Genomic DNA, 27,312 nt, shown 5'->3' with positions numbered 1-27,312 from the left:
TATGTTTTTGTAAAATATGAGGAAATCTAAGAACTCTATGCCAGTGTCTTGGAGAAAAGATTCAACACTTCTCAGAAGATTAAACGCAATCAATCTTCTTATTGTTTTTCACCTCAATTGCACAACTTGGTCTATTGTAATTTCACATAAACACCCCCAATAGTGAACTTCATCATTGCGGAAAACTTGTACCACTGATGCTTCAAAATACAGGTGTATTGGCTCATGTTTATGGTGAACATTAGTGGATTACCAAAGTTGATAATATTGATCGTCAAAACTGAGATGTGCATATTACATTTTACCCCCACCAGGACCAAGGACCTCATTTGAAAGGGATCAAATCTGAATGCCATTTAAAAATGTACTGAAACAGCTTTGTCCTCTGGAATTTACAACTGCGACTGGGTGAGCTTTCAACCTAACGTCCAAACTGAGTGAAGAAACTTTTCTGTTCAATGAACAATATAGTAAAAACCAATAAGGTGAGAACAAGTTAACGCAATTAATTCTACATCTACAGCTATACTCCGCAAAACACTATGACGTGCATGGCAGAGGGTACGTCCCATTGTACAAGTTGTTAGGGTTTCTTCTTGTTCCATTCATGTATTGAGTGCAGGAAGGAAGATGGTTTGATTGCCCCTGTGCATGTAATAATTATTCTGATCGTGTCCTTTCAATCCCTGTGTGAACGATACCAGGTTGTAGTATTTCCCTAGTGTTCATTTAAAGCTGGTTCTTGAAACTTCGTTGGCTCATTTTTTTTTAAAAAGTGGGTATATATATATATATATATATATATATATATATATATATATATATATATATATATGTTAAAATTTAACGGGTGCACTTGATCCATTAAGTCCTGATATTGCAGATATTAAGAAAGGTATTTATGACTCATATTCATAATTTCTTTTCTTAACTTCCCATTGAATCGCATAATCGAAATTTACGCTGAAGTTTGATATTCTGGCAGTTTCCGGTGGTTAAGGGTGGGAGTGTGGTACTGGTGTGTAAGACTCTCACCCCCCCCCCCCCCCCCCCCTTGGCTATCGAACTTACTACAGTTGCTTTGCCAATCTTATTTTCAGGATAGCTGGCTGCGATATCTTGCACATTATCATCTCCGAAGATAAGATGCTACTTTGGAGTAATTTTTTTATACTTTTAAAATAACTCCGTACAGTTGAGAATACTTTGAATTCAATACCACTGTACTTTCATCGTACATAAGTTTTCATACAATTAAAACATTTCTCGTAAGCTCGACACCTTCCAGTCTGTCAGAAACTGTCACATTCATTTTCCCATAAATACAGTCTTACAAATATCTCGGAGTTTAACAAAACAACTGTCTGGACTTCACGAAAGTAAGTGAAAGAATGAATAAGTAATTGTCTCTGCTCTTCTTTCAACAACGTTCAAATGTTAACACAACAGTGTTTGACATCGCACGGAGTATCGCATTTATTCCTTGAGCTGGACATGTAACTTCTTAGGTGGGCTCGGCGACTACCTGCCCACGCCGGCCATCCTTCAGATACACGTCCATCCTGCACACACATAATTGTGGTGCAGTAGACACAGTTCTACTTTACCACACTCATCTCTAAAATAATGCATGTTTGAGATGGTGGAAATACGAGGGTCTCTAGAATTTACCCCAAAATTCTCAAGGCACTAAATATCCCTCTCCTTACCTTGAACACACTGTATTTTATACATGTTCATTATGTACATAAATATTGTATTCATATAATAATACTTTACGTTTCAGTCAATTTATATAACATTTTTGTAACTATCTTGTACTTAATGTATAGCTCTCTTTCCTTTTCCATGTTAATCCCATTATAATCATAGACCTTTTGATCAATGTAAACTTCGTGAGGACAAGAATCTTTCTGTTCATTTTCCCATTGTAAATTCCAAGTTTGCGTTACCCAAGCATATGCTGTCGTTTGCTCTACTTTATCTAATCATGGATTTGTTCAATACCTTTTACAATCTGAAGGAACTCTGGGTAAGTAAAGGCGTTCTTTTCAACACATGTAACTTCACACAAAAATAGCTATGCGAGTGGAAACGAGAATTCAAACTTACCGAAATAATCTCCACAAAATGTATGACTTTTGTCACGATACTGCCCTTTTCCTTTAAGCACAGTACCTATACCTCATATACGAGTTGATACTATGAAAGCACTTCCTCCTCCTCTTTTGGTAGGTACGCCCCTGTAAACAAATTCCTAATTTACAATGGTACAGGTCGATCCCCTTCTTGGTGCCCCTGCCCGCTCAGTACAGATCATCCTTTCTTGGATCTGCCTACCTGCCCTTTTCCATGCAATCAATACTGGGGGCGCCCTCCTCCTCCTTCAGAGTAGGCTTCATAGTCCATTGCCCTAGCATACATATTTATGAACCCTAGAATTCGAATACCTATTAAAGAAATTAACATCCTACTTCACTCCTTACACTCGCTTCTCAATACTTTCTGTAACCCTTTGAGTCCTCCATTACTCTTCCACCCCTATGTTCTCAATAGACACCACACTTGGAAATATTATTTAATATATATAAATATATACTCGTACTCTACTTGTCCCATTATCCTACAATTCATCAGAATAGTTGTTAGACTGACATCAATTCTGTCCACTTAAGTATATGACGTAGCATAAGAAACCACAATATGTTCCTCCTCCTCTCATGTACACGTACTAGTGTAATACCGTCATCATAAACATAAATACTCTTAGCTCTTACATATGTAAATGTATCCCTATACATACCATTATGTGATGTGGAACCATCACCTCACATAAGTGTGTCCATACCTATCACTGTGTGCACACTATGTCCCTCTAACACATGATGGTTTCCACATTATCTTAAACTGTACTCTTCCTGTTTGTGTCGTTTCATTGTGTGTATGCATATGGGTAGTTGTGTAGCCTGATGCTTTGGCCAGCTTATGGAAAATAAGTTGAAGGTTATAGAAAACCACGGAAATTGAGGACTTCAGTGATAGAAGTGTATGCAGAGGGAAAGATAGATGGGTACTCAAAAGAGAAGTAAGAAAGGAAAAAATAGAAATGGTTGCTAAGATCGAAGAAGAGAAAGGAGATAGCCCCAAAGACAGGAAACCCTTCCCACCCTCCTTTCCCAGGATTCCCACTTCACCTGTACTTGAGTGAGAAGCCGTAGGAGGTATGATGGTAAACGTCTCCTGCGGAATGGACATTCTCACCTTCACCTTTGAAGTCCCCGAAGGAAGATCTTAGCAACTCCTATGGAACGGCAAATGGTGAAGAATCAGTCACACTTGTCTGCGAGGGTTTTGTGTGTGTGTGTGTGTGTGTGTGTGTGTGTGTGTGTGTGCCTACACTATCCACCCCTTTGAAAAATTGATAAAAACCCTCTCTATTCATATGATATCTCACCAAAGGGTACAAAATAATCTGTAACACTAGAAAATAATAATGATAATAATAATAATAATAATAATAATAATAATTTTATGTCATTGAGATAGCACTCTGCTTACCACCAGATTATTATTCTGAGGTTGATCCATATTATGTCTACAGATCAGTGGTTATTCATGATTCCCTAAATTAGTCACAATCATGTTCGATCACTGAAATACTAATATGATAGGATAGTTGAAGATTTGAAGGGAATTCGGTGTAGGAAAACTAATGTGGAAGTAACACCGAACCCAACTCATGAACTGACTGTCGTCACTCTGCCCGTTAACGCAGAATGTTAACGTCCGTGGGGTGTATACCATTTTATATCCTTAACATTATATTCCTCCCCCCCTCCCTTTTTTCTCCAGTTGTAAGGTCCACTAAAAATAAGGTTTTTGAGTGGATCACTGATTGTACTCGGTAAGGCCCCAAGTACTTTTGAAAGAATTTATGCTTTTATTTCTTCAGGGCAGAGCTCTGAAGATGTTGTCTTACTAAAACTAAGTCAGCGACCTTTTATTAAGGTTCTATAGCCTTCTTGTTGTGCTTGCTTACTTGTTGTTCTGCTCTCTTAACTAAGTTCTTAGCAACTATCGTTTGATTCAGTTGGTAATCGGTAGTAGGTCGTTCTGGCCAAGTAAAACATTTAATAATTGAATCACCTACAAAGGGTTTACGTAACACTTCCAAGGGTGTTAGTCCAGTTGATAAATGTGGTAACTCATTTAAAATAAGCTCGAAATCTTCAATTTTTTGTCGCCCATGATGTATGGTTTTCATGGCAGTAAGTGCGGCATAATTTCCCAATCTCCATAACTCTTTCACACGGGTTAGAAGATGGATTATAATTGGATATTAATACTTGACGAATCCCTCCCCATGCTAAAAATTCTTTAAACTCGTTACTAGTAAACTGTGGTCCATTTTCAGAAAGAAATAGTCTTGGTTTGCCTACTTCAAGAAAGTATTACTGTTGGTGTGTTTGCTTTTTTAATGGGGTAGAATTTAACTTACTACTTCGACCAACACTCTATGGCTACAAAAATGTAGGCCACTCCTCCTCTTCCCTTTGGAATTGGTCCAAAGAAATCTGCAGCTATCAGATTGTTTAACGCTTTGGGAATAATTGGATACATTTTATATTTAACATGAGAGCTACCCTCTTTTACTTTCTGACAAATCTCACAAGTCTTACTGACTGATGCTACTTTATGTCCTAGCTTTTTAAAGTAATAGAACTTATTAATGTGTGTAATGCATTTCTTTATACCGAAATGCCCATACCCCACGTTAACGTACCACACTAACTTGTCTTCTACTAAATTCAGTATACATAAATGTCAACGATGTGTTGTTTTACTGTCTCTCCAGAACAGATTATGCCCTACAATCTACCACCTTCCCTCTTTGACTAGTCGGTAGTGATTTCCTAACACACATAGCAAAGATGTCTGTAAAATAAGGGTCATGTTGGATGTTCTTATTTTCTGAGCCATCTCTTGCACCTTGTTGCATGGGTATTCTAATGTCAGAAAATTAATCACAAAGATTACGCCAGGTCCTTCCGCATGTTTTGTGCCTACTGCCTACTGGTAGCCGAGACAAAGCGTTTGGTACAATGTTCTCCAAACCCTCAACATACTGGATCTTAATGTCATACCCTTGAAGAAACATCCACCGCATCAATCTACTATGTAGTAATCGACTAGTCATTAGAAATGACAGAGCTTGGTGATCTGTATAGACATACATTTCAGACCCCCATATCATTGTTTGGAATTTTTATATACCCCATACTGTGGCCAATAATTCCTTTTTGGTTGACGTAGAATTTAATTCATGTTTGTTGAGACTGGCTAGTGAAAGATATTGACCTATGGCCTATATTGTCTAACCCCCATTCACCTTGGAAAAGCTCTGCGGCTATATCGTAGTCTGATGCATCGGTTGAAATCTTAAATGGTTCTCCCATCACCGGGTGGTGTAGTAACGGTGATTCTGATAGAGCCCGCTTTACATTTTCAAAAGCTTCATATGCCTCTTGGTCCCAATGACATGGTTTTCCCTTGCGTAATAAACGCAAAAGTCAAGGGTCGTTCAACTCTTGATTTTGTACATATCGCCTGCCAATCCAAGAAGTCCCTTCAATTGTCTTACGTTTCTAGGTGGTGGTCACTCCTTAATAGCCTTTATACGTTCTGGGTAGGGCTTAATTCTTTGTACACCTACAATATGTCCCAAGAATTTTAGTTCTTGCCTGGCAAAGTGTGACTTGGACAATTTTACTGTAATACCTTTTTCTTTAAATTTTTTCAGGGTTTTCCTCAAGCTTAGACAATGCTCTTTCCAGGTGGGTGATATCAGCATATCATCTACATATATAATTAAATCTTTTAGTAACTGTCTCCCTGTCACTTCGTCCAGTGCGCTTATAAACACTGACACCGAGATATTTAGTCCAAATGTTAACACATCAAAATGATAGGATTTTTCCATCAAAAAGGAATGCTGTATATTTCCTTGATTCTGGATGTAACCGGACCTGCCAGTGTCCAGCAGTCAGGTCCATTGAACTAAAGTACTGTGCTTTCTCAAATTTGGATAACAACTCGTCGATGTTAACGGGTCTATCCCCTTCGGTTTCTATATGTTCATTCAGGGTGCATGCATCGAGTACGAGCCGCCACACACCGCCTGTAGTTTTTTTTCACTACTACCAATGGATTATTTATAACGCTTGTACTGTGTTCTATTGTTTTATTATCTACCATTTTATCTATCCCCTCCATAACCGCTTCTTTTAAACTCACTGGTATCAGGTACAGTTTACAGAACAATGGTGTATCATCTTTGATCTTAAATTTACATACGTAGTAACTAATACTTTCTGGACTATCCGAAAGGTTAATTGTAAACTCTGGTGTTCAGTTTGTTTATCGACATAACTATTAGAAACTTAACACAATATTTATTTTCCTAGAGTCCAAAATAAAGGCAGCTCTCTTCAAAATTCAATATAATGTTAAACTCTGAAGCCCAATAACACGTCTCTGTTAATATTTTCTAGTACCAGCAGTGTTTGCCAGAACGTGAGCTCACCGATGTTACAATTTACTTGGGTTTCTTATTTGACAATCTTGCTTTTAGTTCCAGTTTTAGCTCTTATATATAATCTCTCGTTACTGGTAAGATAGGTAAGTTATTGTTAGTTCATAATGTATTAAAGAATACTTCATTTCCAGAATCAATAAATATGTCCACTTTGGAATCCTCTGCTTTTCCAACTATAATCGGTTGTGGATTAATTGTAGCTGGGCAATGTTCTTCTAGCAGCAACCATTCTTTTGTTGCTATTTTATGCATTAAGGAAACATACTTATTATGAGGTAAGCCTCTTAATGTATCTCTATGACCTGGATTCCGGCCCTGGGTCCAGATCACCCTATGTTTTCCTCACTATTTGTAACCACTGGCTGGTTACCAAACCTAGGTATGACATTTCCATTTCGAACTCTATTATTGCCAGGTACAAATTCTTGTGTAGTTATGTGGTCTATATTCGAAGGTGGATGTCCTTTTTGATAATCTTCATTACCCCTATTCAGATTATATCGGTGTACTCTAGCCAAATTTGTCTAGTGTCTTTTGAAATTACCAGAGCTATTATTATTATTATTATTATTATTATTATTATTATTATTACTCATTCTGTGGTTTTGATTCTCATTTCGGTCTTTATTTATCACATCAAGTGCATCTACTAAGGATGATAGTTCTTCTACTGCCTTCCACCTGCTACATAATGTCTTTCCTAGCGCAAGTGGGTAATCGCCTTATCAAAATCCATGCCAGTCCCTCTTCCTCCATTGGTTTATCTAAATATTTGGCTCTTGTTAAATGACATTCAGAATATTTTCTCGTTCTACCCCACATACTATTGTAATAATTTGGGCCCCATAAATCAGATATTAACTTCTCCTGCGCACAAGATGACCAATATTTCTCCTTAGACTTTCTCTGAAAGTCCGCCCAAGACGAGAAATTTTCTATATTCACTGTGCCCCATTTGGAAGCCTCCCCTAAAAGGTAACTTACAGCAAATTCTATCTTTTTTGCATCTTCCCAACTTTTAGGTAAGGCTTGATTAAATCTTTTTAAGAAGTGGGTTGGGTGCATGTCTCCATCTGCTCTAAATTTGGGCAGTTGTCCGGCTAGTCCAGAATTTGCTCCCCATTGTAAATCTGTTGCTACTTCACTAGTCAACACTACATTCTGTGAAGTTACCCCCTTCTGTCTTATTATGGATAAGTTAAATTCCTTCCACAAATCGTCTGTCTTTTTTAGTATCATCTAGTTCCGATGCTAAACTTGGTGGAACGTTGTCTGTGTTTACTCTCTCAGCAACTTGCCGGTCAATTAATTCCTCTACTTTTCCTCCAGACCGCTTATATTTATGGTGTCTGAGGTAGCTAGCTTTTCATTAAAATTTCTCTCTACCGCATCTACAGTTGTGTTGACCCCTGCAATTTGCAATTAGACAATAGGGATCAGTTTGTCTTGGCTTTCAATGGTATCTTTTAAGGTATGTGATCTCTGTTTCATTGGGTGTTGAATGTAACATTACACACACTTTGAAATGACCCTAACTTCTCATTAAATTCAGACACTATATTGGTACACTTGTCCTCGATATCAAATTCTAATTTCTGGCTCAACTTCTGAAATTGATCATCCTCTTTTTGTTAAAGTCTGTAAACTTTTTATTCATTTGTAGAGAAACAATTACGTAATTCATTCTTCAAATGTACTTGTAAATTTTCCACTTCATCATTTAACACCTCAAATTTAGAATCTAAAGCTTCACCCTGTGCTTATAGTTTTTCATTTAAAGAAACATTTTGATCACTTATTTTGTTCCTCAAAGAGGAAATTTGAGCAGTTGAAGTTACACTCTGTGCTTCTAACTTTAAGTGAAAAGTAGTACTTATTTCATTTCCCAAAGAGTCAATTTGAGCAGTGGCGGCTACACTTTGCCCATCTATTTTTTCACTTAACGAACCATTCTGAGCATCTAATTTGGTATTTAACTGAAGTTTTAGGATACTTTGAACTCAGTACCACTGTATTTTCATCGTACATAAGTTTTTATACAACTGAAACATTTCTCATAAGCTCGACACCTTCTGGTCCGTCGGAAATCGTCACATTCATTTTCCCATAAATACAGTCTACAAATATCTCTGAGTTTAGCAAAACAGCTGTCTGGACCTTACGAAAGTAGAAGCGAAAGAATGAATAAGTAATTGTCTCTTCTCTTCTTTCAACAACGTTCAAATGTTAACACAACAGTGTTTGACAGCGCACGGAGTATGGCGTGTTTATTCCTTGAGCTGAACGTGTAACTTCTGATGCGGGCTCGGCGACTACCTGCCCGCGCCGACCATCCTTCAGGTACACGTCCGTCCTGCACTCACACACATAATTGTGGTGCAGTAGATACAGTTATACTTTTCCACACTCCTCTCTAAAATAACGCGTGATTGAGACGGTGGAAATACAGGGATCTCTAGAGTTTTCCCCAAAATTGTCGAGGCACTACAGTATCATAAAGATATATTAAGTGTGTAATTTTCAGATTTTTACCTGGTCTCCAAACAAAGATATTGCAGGCCACAAAATGAAAAATGAAAGAAATCCATTTTTAAAATATTTTAAGTCTAACTATATTCTATAAAGAGTAGCTATACTGTGCAGTGTAACAGCACAAAACATGCTAAGGTTGAGAAATTGTGCTCCTTCTTTGAAAAAGTAGTTTTCAGAAACTGAGTTTTTTGTGACCAGTAATTTCGAGCTATTAAAAATACATTAAAGGATGTATTCAGATATGTGATAATGGTTGTAATTTATAGTCCAGTATGTTCTGATTTGAAAAATCTCAGGCAGCCCATTACTGAATAATTTAAAAAACCACAGATGCTTCTTAATGTGAAAGAATGTTTGTGGCCTGAAACAAAAATGGCTGCTGTTTCTAAATGTTAACAAATAAAGAAATTTTAAAAACATTCTTGAGTCCATCAAACATAAGAGAATTCACACAGAAGATATTAGGTTGTTGTTGTTGTTGTTGTTTTTTTTTCCCTTCTGAGATGAAGTAACCAGTGCTGGACCACTTGGTATGGATTGACCCAGGGGCAACATGAAGCAGCAATATTTTTTGATATAGAAATAGGGTGGAACACTACCTCATAATGAAATGATAGTCAGTAATTATACTAAAAGATGATGGATCAGGTGGGCACAACACATCTTAGGCTCCTACCCAGTTAGCTGACTGTGTGTGGGGTGCACACAAGAGTTTTTTTAGATTAGGTGACTCTTCGTGCAATCCAAATAACAATAGTTGTAGGAAACCCCCCAAGAATCTGTGTAAGAGCAAAAGAAACACCTCCCACAGTGAGTGTGTTATTAAAATCCTAGTGGTTAACTTCTGAAGCATTTGCCAACAAGTTGCCAAAGTTCAAAGTGCCCCTGAAAAGCAACGAAGTTCACATAGTAATAGGTACAGGAAGCTGGTTGAAACCAGAAATTGATAGCTGTGAGATTTTTGTTGAAAATTTAAGTGTATATCAAAAGGATAGGCTAATGGGAAATGGATGTGGTGTGTTTGTTGCAGTAAACAAAAAAACTTGAATCCACCCAGATAGAAATTGCAGCTACGTTCGAGATTGTTTGGGTAGTTCCCAGTATCAAGGATGGGTACAAAATAGTAATTGGATCCTTCTATTGCCTGCCAGAATCGTATCATATTGTAACTGTAAACGTTAGAGAAAATCTCAGCTTGTACACGAGTTCCGCAGTCATACAGTTATTGTTGGTGGAGACTTCGATTATCCAACAATCAATTGAGAAAATTACAGTTTTGGTAGTGGTGGATGAGATAAGACATCCTGTAAAACAATACAAAATGCCTTCTCTGAAAACTATCAAGAATAGATAGGTAGGAACCTCACTCATGATGGAAATATATTGGATCTAAGGCAACAAATAGACTGACCACTTCGAGGGTGTCCACATTGAAACTGTTATCAGTGACCATGATGTGACTGTGGGAACAATGGCTACCAAAGTACAGAGAACAACTGAAACAAGCAGGAAGTTACATATGTTCAGTAAACTAGATAATTAGTAGTGTCATATCTCAGTGAGAAACTTGACACTTTCAGCACAGAGCAGCAGCATGTAGAGGAACTATGGCTCAGGTTTAAAAGAATAGTTGACCGTGCGCTGAATAGATAGGAACCCAGTAGAACTGTAAAGAAACTTCTAAAGAAACAGATATTATTACATAATGGGTTTAAGACAAAGCATATGGCAGTATAAAAAGATGCTGAATGAAACAAGTTTGGCTGTCAAGAGGACAATGTTTGGAACCTTCAGTGGCTACCATAGCATTATGTTGTCAAATGATTTTTCACAAAACCCAGAGAAATTCTGGTCGTATGTAAAGGCTGTTAGTGGCATAAATGTTAGTGTCCAGTCCCCAGTGATTGAGATAGGAACTGAAATTGAATATAGCAGAGCAAAAGTTGAAATGTCTCTCTGTTTTCAAATGTTCCCTTTACCAAAGAAACCCAGGAGAATTTCCGCAACTTAATCCTCATACCACTGAAAAGATGAGTGAAATAACTGTTAGTGTCGGTGGTATTCAGGAATGGTTGAAAACATTGAAACTGAACACAGCTCTAGGGCCCAATGGAATCACTGTGAAATTCTAAATTATGGAGGAAGGGCGCATAGACTTCATTGGTAAGGAGGACAAAGAATGTTATCTTGCATGGAGTGTCAGATGTAGAAGTAACTTCGGGTGTGCCCAAGAGAAATTTTCCAGACAGTGCAGTTACCTGTAATGAAATTCTGTGTGAAAGAAGCTGCATAAATATTAGTCAGAACTTACGATTTCAGAGTGGTGCAAGGATTAGCAACTTTCTGTAAATGTTCAAAAATGTAAAATTATACACTTTCACAAAATGAAAATACATGGTATCCTATGACTGTAACATCAATGAGTAACAGGTGGAATCAGCAAACTCACAAATACCTCGGTGAAGCAGTTTGCAGGGATATGAGATGGGATGATCATAAAGGAGTAAAGCAGATGTTAGACTTAGTTTCATTGATAGAATACTGGTGAAATGCAGTCAGTCCATAAAGGAGATAGCTTAAAAATCATTCGTGTGACTGGTTCTGGAATATTGCTGAAGTGTGTGGGACCCATAGAAAATGGGACTAACAGGGGATCTTGAATGTATACAGACAAGGGCAGCACAAATTGTCAAAGATTTGTTTGGCCCCTGGGAGAACGTTACATTGATGCTACAGAAACTGAACTGGCAGACTCTTGAAGACAGACCTAAACTCTCCCGTGAAAGTCTACTAACAAACTTTCTAGAACCAGCTCTAAATGATGATTCTAAGAGTATCTGTATCAATCATATAAGGATGAGAAAGACAAGGTTAAAATAATTACTGTATGCACAGAAGTACAAGCAATCATTCTTCTCGCACTCCAAACATGACTGTAACAAAGAAACCTTAATAAGTGGGCCCGATGGGACGTACTCTCTGCCGTCCACTTCGCAGTGGTCTCCAGAATACAGATGTGGGTGTATGTGTAAAACGTGGTCCCACACAGCCACCCTTCATTGCCTAATATAGCTAAGGAGCTTTTGAATTGATACCAGAAAATGGACCCCCCAGGGGCTCAGCATTCATTTGCTGAGTACGGGCTTGGCGACCCTGGGGTCCTGAGCTGGGAACTGGTCAGCGCCGCCAGTCTCCTGTCACCGTAACCCCTGGACATGCTTCAGCGACCACCGTATGGCGCGGCGGTGGAATGTTGTGTGCTGTGGGGAATGGTAATCTCGGCTTGACCGCCAGGATTGCGAGGAAGGCCAACCTCTATAAAAACCCCTCGATCTTACGGTGTGCTCCGCGCCTATAAGATGCATGGCTGTTGGGGTGGAACAGTCGCAAGCGGGCAACCTCTGGGGCACCTGCCACATCCAAGTTGTATTAGGCTTACTCAGGCACGCGGGGCTCTGTCTGAGCGGACCTTTAGTTCCCTAGCTGCTTGTGGGACCGTAATGGACCCTTCGACCTCTACATTTCCCCCTACCAGTGGATTGGGTGGGCCACTGGTAGGAAAACACACCCCATCGAAAAAGCGACTTCGTGCTGTGAGTCCTCCAGCGCCTGGTGTTGCTAGAGATTTATCAGACTGTCGTAACAGAGCACATGCTGATAATCAGAATGTGTTTTTGATTATTAAACGGAAGGAAGGTAGCTTTGAGAGGCTTTCTCCATTTTACATCCACAAGGGTCGTGAGGGAAATGCAGGAACACTGAAATCTGTGAAGCGACTGCGCAATGGGACTGTTAGTTGAGACTTCTAGTTCCCGTCAAGTCGCTTCTCTTTGGAAAGCAACCTGCCTCGGAGAGTACGCTATCGAGACCGAGCTCCACTCCACTTTGAACTATAGTAAGGGTGTTGTGACATGTAGGGAATTGGTGGATATCCCCACAGACGAGTTAAAATCTGAGTGGGTTGACGAAGGTATTGTTGACGTGCAGCATATTATGAAACAAGTCGATGGGTACCTAGTCAAATCAGACTCGTTTATTCTCACGTTCAGTTGCTCGAGACTCCCAGAGCATGTTAAAGCGGGGTTCTTACGTTTGCCAGTACGTCCATATTTCCCCAACCCAATGCGCTGTTTTAAATGTCAGCGCTTTGGGAATACTACGTTGGGGTGTAATGGGATAGCCACTTGTGGTAAATGTGGTCAGCCTGTCCATGAAGAAGCCGGTTGTTCATCGCCTGTGAAGTGTGTAAATTGCTCTGGGAGCCACCCTGTCTGGAGCCGGGTCTGCCCCATCTATCTCGAAGAACGGAAGATACAGGAGATTAAAACATCTAAGCGCATCCCCTATGGTGAGGCCAAGAAGCTCTTTAAGGCCATGCAGCCTCCTGTGTTTACAACATCTTTCGCTTCCGCTCTGAAAAAACCGGTGCAGTTGGCAACTGTTGTTACGCAAACGGAGGTTGCTAGTGTTAGCACTAATACCAGCGTTTGCCAGTGCACTTGTGCTGCTGCGGTTGTTTTGAAACCTGCAGCTCTCCCCCGCTACGTCGGACAAGGCTGTGGTTGCTGACATTGGGGTACTTCCTGCCTCTCCCCATATGGCGCCTTCTGCCCAGGCGAGTAAAGCTCCAACTGTTGACAAGGCTCTGCATTCTAAGCCCCCCAAGACAAAGATGCCGAAGGTGAAGGTTTTGCCACCTGAGGAGACTAGTCAGGGTTGGTCCGATGATGAGGCCATCGTACTGTCCGACATCTCCCTTGGGTCGTCATCGGAGCTGATGGACATTGATGTCGACCGGAGGCGATCTTCTCGCCCCAGGAATAAATCTCTGGCCAGTACAGGATCTCCTCCAAAGCACAGAGGCAGGGTGAAAGTTCAGCCACCCTGATCACTGGCTCCCATATTACAGTGGAACCTGAATGGGTTCAGGACGCATGTGGCCGAATTACAACTCCTTGTACGAGAGTGCCCTTTGTGCTTATGTCTCCAAGAGACACATTTTCGGGCCACTGATGCTCCATCTTTACGGGGCTATACCGTATATCGAATAGATGATCTGACGGGGGAAAGGGCAAAGGGTGGTGTTGCGGTTTTTATCCGTGACGTGCACCCCTCATCTGAGCTCCCTCTCTTTACAGACTTGCAAGCAGTTGCAGTTGACCTTCTTGTGGGTCGGAGGCTCACAGTCTGTTCAGTTTACTTACCGCCTCAGGATGCAATAGACTCTGAGGCTCTCACAGACCTTATTAGCCAACTCCCCCGCCCATTTCTTCTTCTGGGGGACTTCATTGCCCATAATGTCTTATGGGGCTCTCCGACTACTTGCCCCAGGGGTCGCGTTCTGGAAAGCCTCATTATGTCTGAAGAAATGTGCATCCTCAACTCTGGTGCTCCCACTCATTTCTGTACTGCTTCCGGGTCGTCATCAACTATTGACCTTTCCTTTTGCTCTCCAGCAATCGCGGATTCTGCTCTGTGGGAGGCTGCTGCTGACCTCCATTCTAGTGACCACTTCCTCCTTTGGATTCGCCTCCTGGATGAGGCTGTGGCATTACCAGTGCCGCCCCGGTGACACCTCTGCAGAGCTGACTGGACACTTTTCAGCCAACTGGCTGTTTTGGAACACCGTGCCAGCATCTACGAATGGGTCGTCCATGTTACAGCCGTGATCTCCCATGCTGCTGAATTGTCAATCCCACGGTCATCCGGTCATCCCAAGAGGCGTCCTGTCCCTTGGTGGACCACTGAGTGCCGCTCAGCCATCCAGGCCAGCCGTGCAACTTTGCGCCACTTCAAGTGCCGTCCCTCAGCTGACAATCTTGCGGCCTTTTGGGTGGCAAGGGCCAAGGCGCAGCGAGTGATTAAAGAGAGCAAATGACGGTCATGGCAATCGTTCTTGAACTCAATCTCCCGCTCCACTAGTTCTATGGAAGTATGGGAAGCCATCAGGAGGATTTCCGGGAAACTCAGCCAACTACCTGTCACGGCATTGCTGCATCAGGGATGTCTCCTCACGGCGCCGAGAGACATTGCCCATACACTGGCCATGCATTTTGCAGAATCTACCGCCACTATTAACTGTGATCCAGATTTCTGCCACTACCGCACTGCTATCGAGAGGGGTCACTTGGACTTCCGGTCTCCAAATTCTGAACCCTACAACTGCCCCTTCACAATGCGGGAACTGGATTCGGCGCTGTCTGTGGCTCATGATACTGCGCCTGGTCATGATCAAATCCGGTACAGCGTGCTGCAGCACTTGGTGCTGCCATCCAAGGAAGTTCTCCTGAATTGTTTTAATACGATACGGTTATCCGGCACGTTCCCTGACTCGTGGAGGGAGGAGATTTTGATTCCCCTCCTCAAACCGGGGAAGGACCGAAAGCATCCCAGTAGTTATTGAAGTATTGCTTTGACGAGCTGTGTCGGGAAGACGTTGGAACGCATGGTCAACCGTCGCCTGGTTTGGCTGCTCGAGACCAGGCAGCTCCTTAGCCCCTCTCAGTGTGGCTTTCGGAGATGTCGTTCAACTATAGACAACTTGACCCTGCTTGAGGCGACCATCCAGCAGGCCTTCCTACGTAACCAGCATTGTCTAGGTGTATTCTTTGACATTAATAAGGCGTATGACACTACTTCGCGCCACATTATCCTCAATCAACTCCATCAGTGGGGCTTTCGTGGCCGTCTCCCCATCTTCATTTGGTCCTTTCTTTCCCACCGCCTCTTTCGATATCGGGTTGGTAATGTGCTACCTGAATTGTATGTGCAGGAGAATGGTGTTCCTGAGGGAAGCGTTTTAAGTGTCACCCTCTTTGCCGTCACCATTAACAGTATCACGTCCACTATCCGGAGTCCTGCTCAATGCTCCTTGTTTGTGGACGATTTTGCTGTTTTCTGTTCTTCCTCCAGTCTTGTCACTGCTAGTCGGCAGTTGCAGCTTACGATAAAGCGATTAGAGGCATGGACTGCGAAGACGGGTTTTACTTTTTCTGCAGACAAATGTATGTGTGTTCATTTTAATTGTTCTCGATGTCTTTTTACCTCCCCCGAATTGCATCTTAGGGACACCATTCTTCCTTTTAGAGACACTGTGAGGTTCCTGGGCCTCACTTTTGATTCCAAGTTGTCGTGGTTGCCTCACCTTAAAGACCTCAAGGTGCGCGCCCTGAAGGCACTGAATATTTTGAAGTGTGTGAGCCATCGGTCCTGGGGAGCGTCTGTTGCAGTTTTATAGGGCTTTTGTCCGATCGTGTCTTGACTAAGGTTGCACTGTGTATGGGTCAGGAAAGCCTTCGTATCTGAAGATTCTTGATGCAGCACACCATGAGGGTATCAGGCTGGCCACTGGTGCCTTCCGTACCAGTCCCATCCCCAGCCTGTGTGCTGAGGCGGGAGAACCGCCGCTCGCCATCCGGCGGAAACTCCTCATGGTGCGACGGGTGTGTCAATTCCTTACCTGTCCTACCTCCCCTGCGTACCCTACCGTTGCCGAACCGCCTATGGAACGTCTCTTTTCCAGTCGTCCCAGGGCAACGAGACCATTTGGGATTCGTGCCAAGCATTTGCTTAAATCCCTTGGTGTGAAGCATGTGGTCCCCCAACGCCAAGGTTTTACCTGCCCGCCTCCCTGGTTGCTCCAGAGGCCCAGCATCCTTTTAGACTTGTCGGAGTACCGGAGGAGCTGCACTCCTGCGTTTATTTTTACCTCCTTATTTTCCGATATTTTACAGCAGCATCCCGACCATGTACCAGTATTTACGGATGGCTCTAAACAGGGAGACTCTGTTGGTTGTGCTGTTGTTTTCCCTGATCAAGTCGTCAAGTTAAGGCTTCCTGCGGCATTTACCATCTTTGATGCCAAATTGTTTGCGATCTTGCGGGCATTGGAGCAGATGAGATGTGTTCCCAGTCTTAAGTTTCTCATCTGTTCTGACTCCCCGAGTGCCCTTCAGACCATGCAACACTTGTACCCAGCGGATACGGTCGTCCAGAACATCCATGATGCCTTACTCCACCTGCAACGGCAGGGGAAGGAGGTTTCTTTCTGCTGGGTGCCGGGGCACGTGGGTATTAGGGGAAACGAACTGGCGGATGTGGCTGGCAAAGATGCATCTTCCCTCCCTCACGTTGTTGAATGTGCCGTCCCCCTCCATGCTGTTACCTCCCTCCTGCGTTTTCGTGTTATGCGTCAATGGGAAGAGGAGTGGCTGGCAGTCGGTGAAAATAAGCTGCGTCTGGTCAAGGCCACCACGTGGCCATGGCGTACGTCCTACCAGTAATGCAGGCAGGACGAGGTTCTCCTCACTCGCCTCCGCATCGGGCACAGTCCCTTAACGCATGGTTTTTTACTCCGGCAGGAGGACCCTCCGAATCTGCAGTGCTTGTGGTGTCCAGATTACTGTCCGCCACATTTTACTTGACTGTCTTTTATTCTCTGACTAGAGGGCGGTGGTTTCTTTGCCAACGGATTTGCCCTCTATTTTGCAAGACGACGCAGTGACTGTGGTTAAGGTCTTAGGGTTTTGTCCTGTGAAATTTGTTGCCTCGGATTTTAGGGAGAGGGTTTTAATGTGCTGCTGGGTGACTGGCTCACCCAGGTTTTAGGTAAGAGGTCCACCAGTCACGATTACCTCCTTGTTTCCCTTCAGTTTCTGTTCTCTTTTCCTTGCGTTTCCTTTCCTTTTTAGTGTGTTTTTTTATCCACTTGTTTTGCCTCTGTATGTGAGGATTTGGAACTGTCAGGTCTGTGTCTTTTAGCTGTTCTCCTTGTTCGCTGTCCGTCTTAGTCCCTTCACTGCATGTGTTCCTGTTGTTATGCGTTTGGGCGCTGATGACCATGCTGTTTAGTGCCCGTAAACCTCACACACACACACACACACACACACACACACACACACACACACACACAGAAAATGGAGTCCTGTAAAGGAGAGTTCTTAAATGTCACCCTTATTTCAGTAGCCACTAAGAATATTGTCTGATCTCGAATGCTGTCCAATGCTTCCTGCTCATGTGAACAGTTTCCAGTCTTCTGCTATTTCCCTAGTCTTGGAATTACTGCTTGACAGCTACAGGCTTGAAGTATTGTTTAAAATCATAGACTACAGATTTTCTGTGGGTAAATGTTTGTGCTAATTTACATCAACCCCAGTATTATGTGAACTGCAGGACTAACACATCTCCAATAAGTCTTACTTAAACAATAGTTCGTCATTGACTGGTAGTCAACCAATCAGTTATATTTATCCTATTGACCAATTGTACTTGCTCCATATAGCATGTGGGTTTTTTTAGCAGTGAAAAGTATGGCACATTCTCCTCCTCTTAGTATGTTAAATTTTATCTGATTTTTCTTGTATTTTTCTGTACAGTTATGAAATTGTATCTTTCAGGGAAATTGCTAAAACCAGAGGATGTGTTTATGTATCTTAATTGTCAGTTCGTTAGGTCGCAGAAGGAAGACAAAACTGGTTTAATTACAAATCTGTTCTTTACAGAACGTGGTGAACAAGATGCTGAATCTCAGGATGGAAACAGTGCTGATTTGGATGATGATGTAAAAGATAAAGATGAAGAGGACGATGATGAAGAAGATGGAGATGCAGATGCTCAAGAAACAGAAAGTGCAGAGAAGGAAGTTACAAACACATCATCAAAAGGAGAACCATCTGTGACTGATAATACAGAAAGTGCAGGAGAGGGAAATGGCAAAGAGACAGAATTAGAAGAAAAACCCAATGGAAAAGCGAATGGTGAGACTAAGGAAGCAGTCACCGTACAATCTGGAGGAGGAGTGAGAGGAGGAGGGGGAGAAGAAGAAGACAAAACAAAACCATGTAAATTGGCAGAAAAGGAACCTGTTAGTATGACACGTTGGCTGTTGTATTTTATTTCTCATGTGTACAGAGGATTGGAGCAGTCCACTATAGTTAAAATTTTCTTTATTAGGAGGTGAATGTTTCGCAGCATTCTGAACATGAAAAGCAGGTGCCTGAAGCTAACTCGGCTGATAATGAAGATTCAATAAATCTGACGATAGGAGAAGATGAAGAGAAGCTTTTGGCTGAAGAGGTAAGAAGTTATTACTGTGATTTTTAGTTCCTGTGCTGCCTGCAGGAGAGAATATCCAGTATAGTTGCAGTTTGATTTTGACAGGAGTTAAGAGCTCATCTCTACCCCACCCCCTCCCACCTCATTTCTAAGTGTAGTGTGCTGTACCGTTGCACATGCTATAATATGGAGGTCATTGATTAAAATTACATTTATCAATTGGCATTTATCATCATTTTGCCATATGTTTGCAGTTCTGTTGGTTTAAAGGTCTCTTCATGAGAGTGTACTTAAAAATAGTACAGTGATACTAGAGTGGCCGGAATGGAATTGGAGCATTCCACTAGTGAAGAGTATGTAAAATGCTGATTTGAGAGCTCATTGTCTGCAGGATCTATGCATTTAGTGTTTCCTCTAAACAAAAATTGCAGCTCATTATCTTCTGTTGATAATTGTAATCCAAATATCTCGATTTTTGTTATGTTCCTTTAGCTTTTAGATACCAGCTCTGTGATGAAATCTTTTACTCCATTGTTGATGTGCCTGAAGACTGCCCATAGCTCTCATAGTTCATAAGGTTCTGGGCCCAGAGCTGTGTTGAATTGCAGGACATGTAATTTTTTTGTACAGTATAAGGGCAATCAAATGAAAACAAGACATATGAGAAAAAAGTAAAAGAACTGTTTATTTCAAAAGTAATTTCCATAACTGTTAATAGATTTATGCAATAAAGAGAAACACCCGCAGCATACATTTTGCTGTTATTTTATTACATTGCCACTAGTTTTGGTGACTCATACATCATCTTCAGGCCTTAACTGACACTGAGGGGGTGAATATCAATCGTATATGTGATTCCATTGGTGGCCAACATCTATGAGCTGACTTCCTTAGAATACTGTAAAAATCATGTTGTCTGCAGCCATCAGCTAGCGACTGCATTGAATGGAGCTACTGAGCTATGTCGCGCTACAGGCGATGTTGACGTGCGCATCATGATGCCAGTTTCCGAGAACATTATAATATAGAAATGGAGAGTGGCACTGGAGTAAGTGTTACTAAAAATAAACTGAAAGAAGTTGCATCTACCTCTATTCTTGACGGGCCATGTGTGTCTGTAGGCTGTAACTTCAAATATGATATATCGCTTTAACAGTATTCTACGAAATCCAGCTGATATACGTTGGCCACTGATGGAATCATTTATAGGATTGGAGTTTATCCCCTCAGGAACAGTTAAGGCCTGAATATGATGTATTGAGTCAATGAATGTGGCTGCAGGTATTTCATTTTGTTACATAAGTGAACGGCTGAAGTCATATAGAACGTAACTCACAAAGATAGATACACAAAAAGTTAACATTTATCCCACTGTGAGACAAGATGTCCAGTGGTCTCATAGGATAATGTTTGCAGCTGCCTGTGGAGCCATGGAGGTGTTTCTTCAGGGCTTCAAAAACATGGACATCGCATGGGTAATGGAGGATGTGTAAGGGATTTCCAGCGAAATTTCAGCACTGTACTTGAAACAACTTTGGCAAGATGGGGGTACAGTCATGGTTTCTTAGGCAACTGCAAACATTTTTCCACGAAGGTTTTGACTGATTGTCTTTCTGTGGGTTAATGTATTAACAGGTATGGAGTTTGTTTACCTTTGAAATATAAACAGTTTATTTACTTTCTTTCCATCTGTCTCATTTTCATTTGGTTGACCGTTATACAAAGGATGCAATGTCAGCGTTGTTGATTGTGGATGAGTCAGAGAAATAAAAATGTCCACTGTTTGATGAACAAATTTTATTAACTGGAAATTTTTAATTGGGGTACTCTTAATTGAGGTGGATCTGCAGGAATTTATTCAGATTCATTGTTATGAAATAATTGTATATGAAGAGAATGATTCAGCAAAAATATGTGCAACTAGTACATTTGAAGAAATGCAACAACAGATCTTTCAGACAATACAGAGAATCGAGGATAATTATCTGGCGTATGCCAAAGACAAAACTACCTCTGTGGCTGTCACTGTGTAATGTTTTCAAGTGAAGAGAAATGGAAAGTCAGCTTTTAAGTTGGAAAGCTATGCTTATGATGAAAGGTGAGTCAACAAATAACTTGCTTATTGGTTATTTTCACGATTCAACAAATGAGTGTGGAAAATCATGTGGAGCGAGATTAGAAGAAACGGTTGTTGATCATATCAGTTGTTGACAGTGCCGCTGGATTATGACTGTCTAGTCACAGTGCTAGAAACATTTGTCACCAGATATTTTAATTCTAGGTTTCTTAAAGAATCGACTTTTGAATGAAGAGACAAAGAGGAAAGATGTCAGGAAAGACCACATGAAGTTAACATTGTTTTTGTCGTAGTCAGGACAATATTAAATCGGCTAACAGAGGTATTGATTTTTTATTTTTTGGTGTTGGAAAGATACAAAATGTCATATTGTTTTAAACCGAAGAAAAGCAAACCACAGAAACTAAAACAAAATTCTGCAGGAGCAGCCTCTGATGAAAAAGAATAATTACTGCAGCTACTTACAAAAATTCAACATCATCAATTGAAATTGAATGTTACTTGGATTCCAGAGCTACAGAATATTTAATAAATAGTAATGTACAGTTGAGAAATGTGAAAAGGTTACCAGAACAAATTGAAATTAATATTGCAAAGTCTGGAACACTTCTACATGCTAAGTCTTCTGGAAATTGTGACATTAAGAACTATGTAAAGGACAAAAAATTACAATTTCTGATTGCCTGTATTTTATCAGTTCTAACTTTTAGCTTTAACCTGTTGTCACTATGTTGTGAAAACTGAATCACCGTGTACTCTGTAATAGTTGTTGAACTCCTGACTCAATGAAATCTTTATAGATCTTGATTTAAAACCAGTGTTTACTAAATTAATGTTCTGACAGCTTGGAGTTGTAATTGGAATTTATTGTATTGACTATAATCAGACATGATTAGTCATTAGCATGTGTCGTTATTTGAAACTGACATTCAGTTCAGACCCTTGATATTTAATCAATTGAGCTAAAAGAATTTTGAAAAGATTCAGTATATTGACTCTATTGTAGTATAGTGTGTTAAGAGTTTTGATATTGCTTGAAACCACAAACAGGACAGAAGTCTCTTTGCAGTACTTGGAATGGAGTTGAGTTGATGTGAAATGAAGTGCTACAGCTCTCCTCTATGCGCAGAGTCCATCGAGAATAACTTGAACAAATAAATAGAACAACGGAATGTATTCCACAATAAATCTTTGTACAGAAGAGTGAGTTCTAACCCTTGAGGTGACCTTCTTACTCCGCTCTACCTAAATGCACAGCTATGTATGCTTATTCATTTATACATCAAGCTCTACTTGCTTCGTCATAAGAATAAACCTGATATAAGCAAACAAAAATGTGATGATTGGTCAGAAGCCATAGCACATATAGACTGGTGGTGTTACGCTCTTAGAAGTAGGTCCTACTTAGAAATTAGGTATGTTATTACTAGGTTGTGTTAAAAAAACTTAAAGTTACTGAAATGTGTTAACAGCCATCAGCATTTTCTTAATCGCACTTTAGCTATGTAGTTTTTATTTAAAAAATTGTGTACAATCAGAGCCTCAGCACTGCTGTACTCTGATATTTGCTCTGTTCATTCGCAGTGTGAAAATGGCTGAGGCTGTCTCCTGTTCCAAAATGAAACGTGTATGGAACACTGTTAAAAAGTGCGGACAAATTATTTGTTCCTAAAGTTTTTCATAATTTTAGAGAGATAGTCTGTTTTGGATTTTTCTGACGGACTGTATTAGATTCAGTTGAGACACAAATACAATCAGAACGTGGAGCGGAATTGATAATTTAATTGACTTAAAATCTATTACATCACGGTTTGTCCATTCTCATTTCATCTTAGTCTTTGATTTTTCGTGTTCATTTTGAAATACCTACACTACTGGCCATTAAAATTGCTACACCAAGAAGAAATGCAGATGATAAACGGGTATTCATTGGACAAATATATTATACTAGAACTGACAAGTGATACAGTTCCACACAATTTGGGTGCATAGATCCTGAGAAATCAGTGCCCAGAACAACCACCTCTGGCCGTAATAACGGCCTTGATACGCCTGGGCATTGAGTCAAACAGAGCTTGGATGGCGTGTACAAGTACAGCTACCCATGCAGCTTCAACACGATACCACTGTTCTTCAAGAGTAGTGACTGGCATATTGTGACGAGCCAGTTGTTAGGCCACCATTGACCAGACGTTTTCAGTTGTTGAGAGATCTGGAGAATGTGCTGGCCAGGGCAGCAGTCGAACATTTTCTGTATCCAGAAAGGCCTGTACAGGACCTGCAACATGCGGTCATGCATTATCCTGCTGAAATGTAGGGTTTCGCAGGTATCGAATGAAGGGTAGAGCCACGGGTCATAACACATCTGAAATGTAATGTCCACTGTTCCAAGTGCCGTCAATGCGAACAAGAGGTGACGGAGACGTTTAACCAATGGCACCCCATACAATCATGCCGGGTGATACGCCCATATGGCGATGACGAATACACGCTTCCAATGTGCGTTCACCGCGATGTCACCAAACATGGATGCGACCATAATGATGCTGCCAGAACCTGAATTCGTCCGAAAAAATGACGTTTTGTCATTCGTGCACTCAGGTTTGCCATTGAGTACACCATCACAGGCGCTCCTGTCTGTGATGCAGCATCAAGGGTAACCGCAGCCATGGTCTCCGAGCTGATAGTCCATGCTGCTGCAAACGTTGAGGAACTGTTCGTGCAGATTGTTGTCGTCTTGCAAACGTCCCCATCTGTTGACTCAGGGGTCGAGACGTGGCTGCACAATCAGTTACGGCCATGCAGGTAAGATGCCTGTCATCTCAACTGCTAGTGATATGAGGCTGTTGGGATCCAGCACGTCGTTCCGTATTATCTTTCTGAACCCACCGATTCCATATTCTGCTAACAGTCATTGGATCTCGACCAACGCTAGCAGCAATGTCGCGATACGATAAACCGCAGTCGCGATAGGCTACAATCCGACCTTTATCAAAGTCGGAAACGTGATGGTACACATTTCTCCTCCTTGCGCGAGGCATCACAACAATGTTTCACCAGGCAACGCCGGTTAACTGCTGTTTGTGTGTGAGATATCGGTTGGAAACTTTCCTCATGTCAGCACGTTGTAGGTGTCGCCACCGGCGCCAACCTTGTGTGAACGCTCTGAAAAGCTAATCATTTGCATACTACAGCATCTTCTTCCTGTCAGTAAAATTTCGCGTCTGTAGCACGTCATCTTCGTGATGTAGCAATTTTAATGGCCAGTGGTGTACGTCTCGTCATTGTACAATTCATCATTATTTTTTGTGAATAATCCCCATCTTCTTGTTTCTAGTTACATATTGCACACAATTTTCCTGTTTTGTTAATTGGCTCATTTTCAACATAGCAGGTGACATTTCCAGAAGGGAAATGTATTTCTCTGATTCAGATAAGGAAGAAGATAAAAGATTACCAGACAACTGGCTGTAATTAATATACCTTTAGTGGCTTTTGTATCACACACTGCTCATTCAAAGAAATTACCCTATGTTTAAGTTTGAAATTTTCAATTAGAATATGTCAGGTGTACTGTAGTGCTGGAGTTTTGCTGAATTTCATTTTATTCTCTTTAAAAATAAAATGACATCCGAAGCTTTATTGTTTCTCTGCTCGTCTGTTTATATGTCTGAACTGCAACTGCTCACATCATTACAGGTTAGTTGTACTGCTGGCTGGGCAGTGCTGTCCCAAGTGTAATAGACCGGTAAAGCTGTTGTCCCGCATTATCACTTGGTCTGTACGCATGTGACACAGCAAAAAACACATCCTTATGATCATACTTGACTACTGGTCTCAGCTCGGCTTCCACTCAACGTGAAACGAAATCCAGTGAGATTCAAGCAAACGTGGAAGAATACATGTAATGTTCTCATCAGGTTTATTCTTATGACGAACAGAGTTTTTTATAGTAAATTTTCCTTCTAATCGAATTATTTTTCATTGAAATTCTTACCAATAAAATGTGGAAAATGTCATACCCTTTTACTGCCGCCCCCATATAAACGAACAAGCATCGGGCTACATAACCAATTTTAATAAGTAATAAATTAATGTGAAAACAGGTTGTTATTTAAATAACAACTGTTTTGACTGTTGTCCAGTTTTTTAAATCTTTTAGATCAACATATGTCTCTATGTTTTACATACAAGAATGTGTCGTTTCCCTCTGCAAGAGGGATCAGACAGGACAGGCAGATGGCTTGTTTGCCTCATGAATTGTAGCAGTTCCGTATAATACTCAATAATATGCTTGTCGTTCATCTTTGGGAGATTTATAATGGTTATTAAAATGTTTAGCACCATTCTTAAAATGTCTGCATTGAGATTTGTACAATAAATCAAAATGTATCTTCACTGTCGTATTGCAGTGTGTGTATGCTCCTGAGAAAACACCAGAATTTTTCGGAATTCTGGGAATTTTTCGATTTATTTTTTTGTAATTTTGATTGGTAACAGCTGATACTCTGATAAAGAATATTACCGTACCCCGCCACTGCAGAATGATAATAATGCAATAATAAAACATAAATGAGAGAAAAAACCGAAATAAAACTTCAGTTACAAGGGAAATGTGCCATTTAAACAACAAAACACCATGCGCACACAAGCATCTCCCAGCAGCAAAATGTTCCAAAGGCCTTAGGACGGAGACTGTGCAATACTTCGTAACAACAAACTGCTTATGATGAGTGAGATGTCAAAACTGTTTACAGTATGTTTGTTTGAGCAGTTACCAGTGGGTGCATGCGCAAGTGAGTCGCGTATGAGCAGTGCTTTGTATGGCCTCGGCTGCTTAAGTGTGATTGTTAGCAGTATCAGCAGTAGCAGCAAGCAGCCAGATGCTAATTGGAAAAAGTTTTCTGGCATGCCCTAGCTGCCAGATTTGCCCATGCAGAGCAGTCAGAGTTACCGTGATTACGGGGTAGTCTCCTTGTGATCCTTGTTTACATTTATTGTTTTTATTGTTTCCTCTTCATTCACAGCTCTCACGTCAAATGAAAACAAAATGATTTCTTTGGCTCGGAGTTCTCAAGTGAAATAAAATACATTCACATAATTACGGAATGCTAAAATATATTATTAGGTTGCTTTCTGATTTTATTTCCATGTTTTTCCAATCACCATTAATCACCTTGCAGAACAATGAAGTTAATTTTGTTAGTTTGTGAAAGAAATTAGGCTTTTATTGCTCTTTCCCGCTGATACAGTGTATTTATTTGATACGAAGTGCTTCATTCCACAGTAATGGCCAGCTCCAACTCTTTTCTGAATTTCAAGTGCACATTTTCACTTTGTGGCACATATGCCATTATGCCATAGTGAAATAGTACAGTGCAGATACTTGAAGAAATTTTACATCTCGAAAACTGCACTGAAAAGCTTATTATGAGGTTGGACCTACTTGATTATGAATCTTGACGTACGAATATCCACTTCAAGCCAAATTATGCATTTTAGTACGGCTTACAAAATTATGATGGTCTTGGAGCATCCTCTGATTGTCTGTTTCTTTTATGATGTAATGTAAGATACCTACGAACGGGCTTCTTACGTCATCGTTGCTTCACTTGCGCAGTAACGCATGTTTTCCGGCGCGCTCTAGCAACTGCTGAAATGAACCCATTTCTAACAGGTCTTGGGAAAATATTGTGAGAGGTGGTTTAAGAAGTGTCACTTTCAGAGTAAAATTCCTTTTGTGCAAGGTGAATTATGTTGGTGTGAGAACGTGTGATGCATTTCTTAAATAACAGTGTTTGACTGTAGCTTAAAACGTAAAACTTAACACTTTGACGACCAGCCACTTACAAGAATTTCGAGCCCAGAAGACTAGACATTTCTCATTTTAAATTTCAGTGGCACATGTGTGTGATGTATCTTACAGTGTAAAACACACACACACACACACACACACACACACACACACACACACACACAAAAAAAAAAAAGACCGATATTATATGTGAAAGCTTAGCGTTTCTTGTAGCCACATTATGTACACTAATTTAAACCA

At 40.9% G+C, this 27,312-nt stretch overlaps 1 protein-coding gene across 2 annotated transcripts in view; it reads left to right on the top strand.

The window, feature by feature from the left end:
• LOC124804708 (scaffold attachment factor B2-like) overlaps window positions 1-27,312 on the top strand; it is a 233,832-nt gene that overhangs the window by 68,580 nt on the left and 137,940 nt on the right. For both annotated transcript variants that reach the window (XM_047264971.1, XM_047264981.1), the window contains exons 3-4: window positions 18,628-18,989; window positions 19,079-19,201. In XM_047264971.1, coding sequence (XP_047120927.1) covers window positions 18,628-18,989; window positions 19,079-19,201 — 485 coding nt within the window. The remainder of the gene's footprint in view (window positions 1-18,627; window positions 18,990-19,078; window positions 19,202-27,312) is intronic.

Source organism: Schistocerca piceifrons, chromosome 1 (assembly GCF_021461385.2).
Source record: "Schistocerca piceifrons isolate TAMUIC-IGC-003096 chromosome 1, iqSchPice1.1, whole genome shotgun sequence".
Lineage (NCBI taxonomy): Eukaryota > Metazoa > Arthropoda > Insecta > Orthoptera > Acrididae > Schistocerca > Schistocerca piceifrons.
This window is presented reverse-complemented; position numbering and strand designations above follow the sequence as displayed.